General features: G+C 30.9%; 2 protein-coding genes across 4 annotated transcripts in view; one reads left to right on the top strand and one right to left on the bottom strand.

Moving 5' to 3' along the window:
- Positions 1-7,302, bottom strand: part of LOC118183546 (UBX domain-containing protein 6-like) — a 38,116-nt gene extending 30,814 nt beyond the window's left edge. The window contains exon 1 of one of the 2 annotated variants that reach the window (XM_035353140.2): positions 7,132-7,302. The gene's annotated coding sequence lies outside the window, so the exon portion shown is untranslated. Of the gene's footprint in view, positions 1-6,478; positions 7,011-7,131 lie in introns of those variants that run through there. The other variant, XM_035353139.2, reaches the window with a different exon arrangement.
- Positions 7,303-8,458: 1,156 nt separating this feature from the next.
- The window catches only part of LOC118183545 (WD repeat-containing protein 82-like), a 75,267-nt gene continuing 71,631 nt past the window's right edge, over positions 8,459-12,094 (top strand). The window contains exon 1 of one of the 2 annotated variants that reach the window (XM_035353138.2): positions 8,459-8,776. In XM_035353138.2, coding sequence (XP_035209029.1) covers positions 8,598-8,776 — 179 coding nt within the window. In that variant the 5' untranslated portion in view covers positions 8,459-8,597. The remainder of the gene's footprint in view (positions 8,777-12,094) is intronic. The other variant, XM_035353137.2, reaches the window with a different exon arrangement.

Raw genomic sequence — 12,094 nt, 5'->3', positions numbered from 1 at the left:
TTAGACAGAATTTGGGTTTTCATGCGCAGAGAACCCGTTGGCACCGTTGCATTTTTACTCGCCAAGCTTGTGGTTCATCGACGATTAGCTGAGCCGTAAACATGGTTTTTAGTGCATGTAAATTCAAGTTAGCAGATAAAACAATATATTAAGCATATTGTAGTAAAAATTCACAAATAATAAGCATGTAGATGTAAAACTAACCGGTTAAACGTGATATACGAAAATTTTATTAAATTCAAGTTAGCACAGAAAAGAATATATTAAGCATAAGAGCATTTATAACAAAAATAAAAATTCATTTAAAAATATAAATTAGTATTAATATACTGAAATTAACCGGTTAAACGTGATATACAAAAAAAATTTGTCTTAAATTCCAGTTAACACAAAAAACAATAAATTCCTTACTCCAGCAGTGGTCTGCTAATTTTGATGACCATGGTGATGCATCAAACTATTCTGTCATCCTAGATAATCAATATTTTTTTATTTCAATTTAATCATCTATTTATGTCACACCTGCCATCCTCTGAAAGGTTATTGTTAGAAAAGCATTAACAAAATATTATCTTGTTAAAATTTTACGCCATAAAAATTGATTTATTCTCAGAATTTTAGATGACAATAACTACTAATAAAAATAAAAGCATTACTTAATTATTTAAAGTGCACATGCACATTTTTGCGGTCTACGAAAACAAATTATTTTAGATGTTGGAAACCTCATAGTTCTTAAGAGCTGTTAATAATTAAGAACACAACGTGAACAGCCGTGTTACAAATTAGCATTCACCCCTCCTTTCATCCCGAACCGAGAACTGGCATCTTTCTACGAAAATATTTCTATCTATTCATTGTTAAAAAATTCAGAAAAAATAATAAGAATAATATAAATCTGCAAATGCGAACAACGACAGTGATAATTCAACAAAATAAATGCAAGAGGAATGGTTGCATACTCTGAACAAGCGAATAGGATATATCTGATGGGTTACCAGATTGTTAAAAAATTCAGAAAAATAATAAGAGAAGAATAATATAAATCTGCAAATGCGAACAACGACAGTGATAATTCAACAAAATAAACGCAAGAGGAATGGTTGCATACTCCGAACAAGCGAATAGGATATATCCGATGGGTTACCAGGTTTGAACTATTATCGGCAACGTTGGCGATGTTTACATTTACCGGGTTCTCTGCAGAAGTGCTTCCCAGAATTTTATTATATTGGGTTGTTCGGAAAGTAATTTTGTTTTTCCCGTCAGAGGACTTAATTACATTTTTTCGAAACCAACTTCACACTTAAGAAGCATAACCATTATATGTCTTGAGAGCTGATATTACAAGGCTTGAGTGTGAAAAAGTTCTATTAATTCTACGCAGTAGTTTTTGGTTGGTGCCCTTTTAAATATGGAGAGCAATAAGCAGCATTTTCGTCATATTTTACTTTTTTACTTCAGAAAAGGTAAAAATGCTGTCCAAGCGAGAAAAAAATTGACGGATGTGTATGGAGAAGGCGTGTTAACAGTATGCTAGTGCCAGAACTGATTTGCAAAGTTTCGATCCGGAAATTTTGATGTCGAAGATGCACCACGGTCTGGAAGGCCGGTCGAAGCTGACAAAGATGCGATAAAGGCATTAGTTGATGCAAATCGGCGAATAACCACACGAGAGATCGGTGAGAGGTTAAATTTGTCGAATTCGACTGTTTATGGCCACTTGAAAGGCCTGGGCTTAACCTCGAAGCTCGATGTGTGGGTGCCCCATGTTCTTACGGAGCGAAATTTGTGTCGTCGCGTTGACGTGTGTGATTTGCTCCTCAATCGTCAGGAAAATGATCCATTTTTTAAGCGGATTATTACTGGGGACGAAAAATGGGTCGTATACAACAATGTGAAACGCAAGAGGTCATGGAGCAGAAAAGATGAACCGGCTCAAAGCGTTTCAAAAGCCAATATTCACCAAAAAAAGGGATATGCTGTTCGTTTGGTGGGATTTCAAAGGAATCTTTTTTTTTTTTAGCTTTTACCGGACAATATAACTATTAATTCGGAAGTCTATTGTCATCAGCTGGACAAATTGAATGATGCACTTAAACAGAACTTTTAAACAGAAGAGGCCAGAATTAACCAACAGGAAGGGTGTAGTGTTCCACCAGGATAATGCAAGACCTCGTACAAGTTTGGTCACTCACCAAAAGCTTTTACAGCTTGAATGGGACATACTGCAACACCCACCATATTCTCCAGATCTGGCGCCTTCCGATTATTATTTGTTCCGGTCCCTGCAAAATTTTTTGGATGGTAAAACCTTTACCTCAAATGAAGATGTCAAAAACCACCTGAATCAGTTTTTTGCCAGCAAGGGCCAAAACTTTTATGAGCGGGGAATCATGTTACAGCCAGAAAGATGGCAAAAGGTGTTGGACCAGAATGGCCAATATATAATTTAATAAAATATTTATTCATTATACGAAAATTGTCTTTCATGTTCCCAAAAAAAAAAAAAACGAAATTACTTTCCGAACAACCCAATAAATGCAAGAAGAAGACAGTATCCACAACTTTCTATTGACAGCAGTGACACTTTAGCCATATGCAAATATATGCATTATTTATTGTCAGAAAACAAAAATGAATATAATCTTGTACAACAGATTTTATTTTGTTGTTTATGAAGAATTATTTTCATATTAAAATACAAATGCACTTTAATGAAATTTTGTTACATATTATTTATTAGATCGGGATTTTATTAAAATAAGGTGAAATGACAATCTTAAAACTTATATTAAGATTTTTTTTTTTTTTAATTATTTTTACTGATTTTCTAGATACATTCTTCTTTACTACTACAGGTATAATATGTTTTCTTTATGCACATTTTTCAGAAACTTATCAATTGTGTACAAAGAAAATTTGGTGAACCATGCTCCCTGTCTTTGGATATCAAACACTGAAAGCTAAGGCTGATCTTTAGAATATGGTAACTGGTAGTTTGGCGACATTTTGGACGCGATAAAGGTTACTACCTGGGACTTTGGTAATAATGTGAGAAGTACTCAGTTCCGATTACGCATTATTTTGTGTGAGGGAAATGAGAGATCATGGGATATGTCATGTGATATTAATGGACGAATTACGGTTCTTTAATCGGAAAAGGAGGGAAATCGGGAAAAATCTGGAAATTTTGTATTTGACTTTATTCTGTGTTGTGTGAAACAGTGTTCGTTAATTTTCGGATCCCATGGCCCTAACTAAAGTGAATTCAAAATGGGTATTTAGTGGGATTGAAAGGGGTAGTAATAAGTGTTTCTTTAAGGTTGTGCAAGATAGTAGTAAAGATGTTTTATTAAGTTATTTATTTTACCTGGTACCTTGCTGTGAACTATAAGTATGATTTTAAAGATCCTGAAACAGGCGCACATACGCTTGCTTTTTATTTAGCGGAAGAAATAAGAAAAGTTTATCGGACACGTAATCAAGATTCTGAAGAAGATTAGGTAAGTTAGTATTTTTAATTATTTGAGGATATTATTTTTATGCATTGTTCTAAATGTAAGATGGAAGTAAAGTAATTTGGTATTATTGGGAAAATTGTTATTAGCAATGATTTAGTTTAAAGTAATTAGGATTGTAAGCTAATTTTTATTAATTTAATGTATGTGCTTATTTATATTTTAAGTAGTGTTTTTGAATTTAATTATATTTTAATTAAATGATAGTTATTTTGGAAATTTTATGTTTGTAGGAATTTGGTATACGTTTTAGTTGAAGTAAACGTGCATGGAAATAATTTAAATATTTGACACTAAGTATTTGTAATGCTTGCGGTATGAATTCGTTGGTGACGTTTATAATATAATAGATGATTTAGAGGTAAAAGTTTTTGGATATTTTATTTATTTTATATGTGGAAATGTTCATATTTGGAAAGGGTATATACTTTTTCGCGATCAGGTAATTTCATATATGTTCTTTTTACCGGGTTTAAAGATTCAGAAAATTGTCATGTACTTTCATGAAATTTTTCTAATTTATGAGAAAAAAGCTGTGTACATGGATATAGTGAAGAGTGTGCGCAATGCCATTTTTGAGTAATTCTGGGATGTTTTTTTAAGTAAAAATAAGTCGACGTGTACATGGTTTATGTGTATGTGTTATTTTGAAAAACGCGTAAGGAGTATGGTATTGTGCACTTTTTCCCAATTTTGCAGTGAATATTTGTCATGATTAAGCAGTTTTGTTAGATAAAATTTCTAGCATAAGTGTAATTCGGCTAGTAGATTGTTGGAAGAAGTGTTCAGTAGATAAAAAGAAAAGAAACATGTCTTTACTTCGTGAAGACAAAATGGCGGCGGGAAAAAAAAATAGAGGGTTGCTGTAGGAGAGTTGGTCGCCAAAAAATTGCCAAGTTACCATAATCTAAAGATCAACTGTAAAAATATGTCGATGTGTACATGGTTTAGTGATATTTTAATTAAATGATAGTTATTTTGTGAATTTTATGTTTGTAGGAATTTGGTATACGTTTTAGTTGAAGTAAACGTGCATGGAAATAATTTAAATATTTGACACTAAGTATTTGTAATGCTTGCGGTATGAATTCGTTGGTGACGTTTATAATATAATAGATGATTTAGAGGTAAAAGTTTTTGGATATTTTATTTATTTTATATGTGGAAATGTTCATATTTGGAAAGGGTATATACTTTTTCGCGATCACGTAATTTCATATATGTTCTTTTTACCGGGTTTAAGGATTCAGAAAATTGTCATGTACTTTCATGAAATTTTTCTAATTTATGAGAAAAAAGCAGTGTACATGGATATAGTGAAGAGTGTGCGCAATGCCATTTTTGTGTAATTCTGGAATGTTTTTTTAAGTAAAAATAAGTCGACGTGTACATGGTTTATGTGTATGTGTTATTTTGAAAAACGCGTAAGGAGTATGGTATTGTGCACTTTTTCCCAATTTTGCAGTGAATATTTGTCATGATTAAGCAGTTTTGTTAGATAAAATTTCTGTAATAAGTGTAATTTGGGTAGTAGATTGTTGGAAGAAGTGTTCAGTAGATAAAAAGAAAAGAAACATGTCTTTACTTCGTGAAGACAAAATGGCGGTGGGAAAAAAAATAGAGGGTTGCTGTAGGAGAGTTGGTCACCAAATTTTCGCCAAAAAATCACCAAATTACCATAATCTAAAGATCAACCAAAGCTAAATTCTCCATTTGAAATTATATCGAACGATTTCATCACATCACGAATACAAAGCAGTTAACTTTCTTACAACTAATGCAACATTTAATCTTAAAGCCCTAAAATGTATTAGGAATTCCTAATACATGAGTTCATTATTTTATAATTATTTGGATATAATAATCCATTTTATAAAGATATCCTGACACAATTGAATAACTTTTCTAGCAGTAATTTCTTAATTTTATTTTCAATCAATAATCGTCTGGAGAATAAAATCTGGGGAAAGTGCAGAATCGCCCACTGCTTGGCACGTTTTTAAGAATTGCACATACTCGGTATCCATGTACACATCAACCTATTTTCACTTTAAAAAAATCCCAGAATTGCACAAAAATGGCATTGCACACTCCCTTGAATTTATCCATGTACACATCAACCTATTTTCACTTAAAAAGTCAAAGAAACTCTTGTAAAAAGCACCAAACAAATAAGTGAGCGATTCTGCATTTTATTGTAAAATGATCTTTATTCTCAGGTAGGGAAAGACTAAAATATCTCACATCATGACTTGCAAAACATGTATTTCTCTTAGAATGAATAAACAGACAAAAAGGAAGGGACTCCTGCAACATGAGAAACATACACTTAGTAGATAGTACGCAAGCCAATTTTAATAGTGATTACAACAAAGTTGCATTAACAGCAAAAATTTCTGCTTAGTATTGCAGTGCTTATTAAAACTGGACTTATCTTAATTGGGGCTCTGTCATGTTCTTAAGTACCACAGCTGAGCTCCAACAGATTGTTGAAAACAGATTTACATTTACTGAAAAATTATGTAAATGATTTGGAAAAAGTAAACACATATTTATGGAACAGACGGAAACTCATAAAAAAAAACCTTTCTTTGTTAAACTGCCTACATTAACTGCTTTCCGATTTTGAAGGAGATTTATGACCTAGTAAGTGACATTTTAATAAAGAATTAGAAAAAAGGGGAAAATGCTGCAGTTAATAAGCCAAGTATTTAATAATTTCAATATCAATTTTACTGACACAAAATGCAGATCTGTACTTCGTAAGATACAGATAACGTCCGTAATTCTGTAAAATCACTACTTCTTTCAATTTAATTCAAGGTGTACATACATGGAAAGTGACATCATGGCAATATTTGCTACACATTTTGTAATAAACCATTATTTTCGTAAAATAATATGAACAAAAGATATACGGAATCATTACATCCACATAAAAAAGGAATATTACAAACCTGGTTTCATAAAACGTTCAGTAATTTTTTCGCCGTATTTTCTCCACGCACACCAAATAAAAAACACATTTATAAGAAGTATACATAAGGATACCCGCAAAATTTTTAGCTGAAATTCATCTACAGTATTAAATGATCTTACAAGAGCAACTGCAGCATCAGGAATATCTTTGGGCAAAACTGAATATAGATATTCTGTCACTCCATTCGGAGTGACTAGATTTGAAATTATATCGAACGATTTCATCACATCACGAATACAAGCAGTTAACTTTCTTACAACTAATGCAATATTTAATCTCAAAGCCCTAAAAATCAATTACATTACTCCATACTGACATCATACAGGAAATAATCTGACGGATCTCCAACGACTACGTTCTTTGATCTGGGTAGGCTTAATACAAGGTTCTTTAATATGTGAGAGCAACAGAACTTCCATTCATAGGGGTAAAATCGTTTGAATGCTGTACGTAGTGGGAATGTCTTCCAGTACACTACTAACAACATATAGTGAATTATACTCTTTAGGTACAAAAAAATAATGGTAATATTTAACTGTGACAATCTTTGATAGTTGCTAATTTCCTAATACATGAAATAACCAAAGTGATGAGCATGAGGATTTCATGAAAAAATGCAAATATACTTACAGTATTTACTGAAAAAGATGCTTCGCTCAAATAAGAGAAAACGATTCGGAACTGACCATTTCTTTCATAAGAATGAGAGAATAAGTACATTTATCCTTTTCAAATTTCATTCTTTAAAATTAAGTTTTAATCTACATAAAAAATTATTTTTATTCATTTATTTTTTCGAATTTTACATAAATCATATTTATAAAGGCTGTTTATAAAAGATGTAGTGTTATTACAGGAATCTGTAACTCAAATTCAGTTTTAAAAAATTATTTAGGAAAGAAGCGTGGAGTACTCTCTCATTTACTAATGGGTAGCCCCTTGCAAAGAATATGTTTTTTTTTTTTTTTTTTTTAGCCCCTTGCTTTTTGGTGTTTTCTTTTTCACGTCAAGACCGACGCCAGGCACAATTTCAAGATGGCCGCTGTACAAAACCAAACTAAGAAGTCAAAGTAGCCCATGTACACATCGATCTATTTTCATTCAAAAAAACATCAGAGAATTGCGCAAACTAGACATTGCGTGCTACCTTAACTTAGTCCATGCACACTATTATAGTAACTATCATAGTAACCAGAAATGGGGTTTCATCGCCAAAACTGAACGAAATTTGTCGTTAATCAAAGGGGCACCCAATTCTACACTAAAGCCTCTAAATGTTACAATATATTTAAGGAAATACTCATATAAGTAGGCTTCTTTAGTTTATGTCTTTTTTTCTTTTTCCAAAAATCATAGGTGAAACGAAAGTCAGTCGATTGCATCAGGGTATTTCTCCACTGTAAAAGAGATCTGCTAAAATATGCTTCTAAACTTTGAAAGTCTGCTAACGTCTGATTATATAGACACGACATAGAAAAAACTGCATGGGAATGAGAGGAACTATAAAAGGTTATTTGTAAACTTTATACAAAATTAAGGTAAATAAATGCTTAAAGCAAAAGTACATATTTCGGAACTATAGTTTAATTTTCGACCAATTCAGTAATGACTTCTCACCTCTTTTTTTTTTTTAAATGCAGAATGGGAGTATAATATTTATATTATGGACGGGAACATTTATATTTTATATTATTGTCGGATGAAATGCGGCATTATTTTTACTTACGTCCAAGAATTACGTCCAAGAATTGATGAATCACTTTTTGTCAATGATTCTTGAATAAAACAATTTACTATTTAAAACTGCTGTCCTTTTAAAAATATTCAATAAACATAATGCAATTTTCTAAATATAATATATTCATTTTAAAAGGGCCTTTTGAAATGCGTTGTTGATTCGTGGTTAAAAATGGCGGATAACGAACTTGGTGTTAAGATCTCTGGGGCCGGTGTGATTTTTTCTCACTGGCAGCTTTGCAGAGACGGCGGAACGATGCTCTCAGGGCACGGCCTTTTTAATCTTCAGTAAATTTGTTGGGCCGTTTGTAGATTTAGCGTTGTAAAAATTTTTAATTCTTTAGGTGCTACTTAAACTCATGTATTCAGAACTCACAATGAAACTAGTTTCATATGTAGTTCAAAGTTTTCGCGTGGCCAAAGTATTTAGTGAAAATTCTGATCGCATTAATAGCGTTGATTTTTCTTCTGATGGTAATACTTTGATTTCAAGTAGTGATGACGATTCCATTGTGATATATGACTGTGAGAAAGGAACGTAAGTAATTATAACGAGGTTTTTAAGTAACGACCAAAAAAACAAAAAAAAAAAAAAACTGATTGTGCATATCTTACGCTTATAATTGTTTTCGTAGGTCGGAAGAGTTAATTCAAATTTTAACCCTCTATGAAAAATGACTTTCAATTTATTTTTTTGATATTCCGTATTTATTGAAAGTGTCAAGAACGTAATTACGTTATTTATGAAAAATTGGAGAGAATACTTATTTGTTTTAAATGTTTATTTATTTGTGAAAATATCAACCTATCGCTTACTGTGCAGTATGAAGTTATTTAAAATTTGATTTAATAATGTTTCATATTTTCAAAATTTTAAGTATCTTCTTCTTAGTGAGAAAAATGTGGATATTTAAAGGTTATAAATTTGAATATACATTTTATGATTAATAATTTTCAGCTTGTGATAATTTTAAGTTCCTGAATCATAGCTGGATTTCATGTTATAGAAGTTTAGTAATTGTGTAGGATCAAAAATAATGAGATGTATTTTAATATATAAACTGTAGTTTTTGTGAAACCTTCTTGTGTAATTTTAATATAATTGGAGAACAACAGTGTGTATATCTATTTTTATTAGCTTATCATAAATTAAGTTATGCTTTTATTATGCTTATGCTGCTATTAAGGGAATCTTTTTATTTGTAATAAAGTTTCTGAAGTAATTTACAAATTGTTTTATTGAAATCCACTATTGTAATAACCATTAATTTCTAGAACTGCTGGTTGGAAATGGATAAAACTTCTGAATATATACTTTCATTCTGTGTTTTTTTTTTTCCAAGGTAATGGCTAAGCTTGTCTGCGTACATATTTTCAGAATATTTATGTGAAAATTTAAATAAAGATAGTTAATATTTTATCTTTAAGAATTCTTTCTTTCCTTATTTAAGTTACCATAATCTGTTTTAGAATTAATTTGCAAAATTGGAAATGTATTAATGATAATTACCTATAAAACTGTTGGAGTAAAATCGAATTGTTTAAAATTTGTTATTATCACATGGTTAGTTATTTGACATCTGGCAGGGATCTTCATCCAATATATTTAAGTATTCAGATTATATTGATCAAAATCTATATCAACACAGTTTGTGATAAATTTAAGTAATTTCTCCCCCCCCCCAACACCTTATAATTTAAATAATTCATCTGTTAACATTTTTTATGATGTTTAAAAACTTGCAGTTGTAAAATGGGTTTTTAATTTGGTTAATGTAATGTTTTGATAGCTGAAATGTATAAAAGTTCACCAGTCATAATTAAGATTTATTCATAGACCATTCTTGTACTAAATTTCTGTTATTAAAATTACTCTGCCAAGACTACTGAATACTGGTAATTCAAAGCCATATGAAAGGGCTGACTGCATAGTTGGGTTCCATGATTTTCCCCATATGTAATGTGACATTCACATTACACATTAATGGCATAATGGATCTTGCCATTATGTTTAACTTCCTACCAAAATAGGTAGTCAAGTACATGATCAGTTAAGTTTTCCTTGTGAAAAACCACTTTTTTTTTCCCATTTAAATTTTACATTCAGAGGCTGCTGATTAATTCTTTAGACAGGGTATGTGCACTAGTTGCTGGATTAATGAGATTTGTGGAATGATTAACAGTCTGATGCACAAAATAATCCATACCTGCCTAAAAATGAATATGTCCACCATTCATCAGTCACAATAGTTGCTTTCTTAGTCACATGCTTCTTAAGAATCTTTGCTGATCCATTGCTTGCTGTAAACATATTTTCGATGAAGGCAATAATCCTTCTGAGACGTACTACTGCAGACAAGCATCTCTCTCGGGCAACTTCCTTGATTGAATGGAAATAATTCCATCTATTCATAGTTAAAAAATACAGAAAATGTGATGTGGAAATCAGACAAAATAATGCTGAATAAGTGAAAAATAAATTAATGGGGAAAGCTGAACAATAAGTGTGATGCTACGACATGCAAAATTATGAATAGAAGTGTAAGAAACCAAAAACAACGTAAGAGGAATGGTTATCTGCAAGCATGCGAATCCGTTGGATTACCAGATTTGAACTGTTATTGCTATTGTTGGCAGTGTTTACATTTACCAGGTTCTTTATGGGAGTGCTTCCAAGCATTGTGTTAAAAAGCATTAAAATTGTCCTTGAAAAGTAGAAATGTTTCACTGCAAGTAGTTAATAATTTTCGATTGCTTACTTTCAGAAAAGAAACATTAAAAAAAAAAAAAAAAAAAAAAACCCTAGTGTTTTACTTTAATGTAAGGATATGCAATAGTAGAGGTGAATATTGTTTATTCATCACTTTTTATTCATGTTGTAATATCTTGCTTAGTGAAATTATCTCCTGTCTTTTAACTGTATGTTAAAATTTTAGCAGATTGGAAATAATATTTTTAAGGTGGCCATATCTATAGTATAAGTATATTTACAGTATTGTTTAGCAAAAGGGATTTAATCATAGTTTTTTAATATATTTAACATTTTGTACCAAATGCACAGTTTTCTGAGTGGTATGACCATATTTATTTAGTCACTGCATTTATTAGGGCTTTTATTTACTACATTAAATTTTTTCTTTAATAATCCAGTTATTTTCCTAATGAAGGAAAGATTATGAAGAGACAATCAAGCAGAGAATTATAAAAAAAAAAAAAAAAAAAAAAAAAAATGCTAACTGTGATTGTAAAATTATCAGATTGATCTATCATGCTATCTAAAGGAAAAATACGAGAACCTAAGTTAATTTTTAAATTCTTTATAATATTGAAAAAGGAATATGGGAAAAAGTAATGTTGGAAGTTTACAAAAATGTTAACATCTATTTAATACCAATCTCAGCAGTATGTATGCAGTTTGAAATATATTTTTTAAATAGTAAGCTGTTTATTATATCTTACTGTACATTATTATATCTTACTGTTTTAGCATTAAATTATTCAAAGAAGAAAGTTCTGTGTTTTTAGTTAAGATTTAAAGTAATTTTAAATCTAATTTTTGAAAACTATAGTAATGAAGATAAAAAGAAATTGTTAATATTGGAGATTGCTTTTCGAATGATTTTTTGGCTGATCTTTGCAATATGGTAACTGGTAGTTTGGCCACATTTTGGAGGCGATAAAGGTTACTACCTAGGACTTTGGTAATAATGTGAGAAGTACTCAGTTCCGATTACGCATTATTTTGTGTGAGGAAAATGAGAGATCATGGGATATGTCATGTGATATTAATGAACGAATTACGGTTCTTTAATAGGAAAAGGGGGGAAATCGGGAAAAAATCTGGAAATTTTGTACT

Source organism: Stegodyphus dumicola, chromosome 4, assembly GCF_044657685.1.
Source record: "Stegodyphus dumicola isolate Sdum_Otavi_A_Nest chromosome 4, ASM4465768v1".
Classification (NCBI taxonomy): domain Eukaryota; kingdom Metazoa; phylum Arthropoda; class Arachnida; order Araneae; family Eresidae; genus Stegodyphus; species Stegodyphus dumicola.
This window is presented reverse-complemented; position numbering and strand designations above follow the sequence as displayed.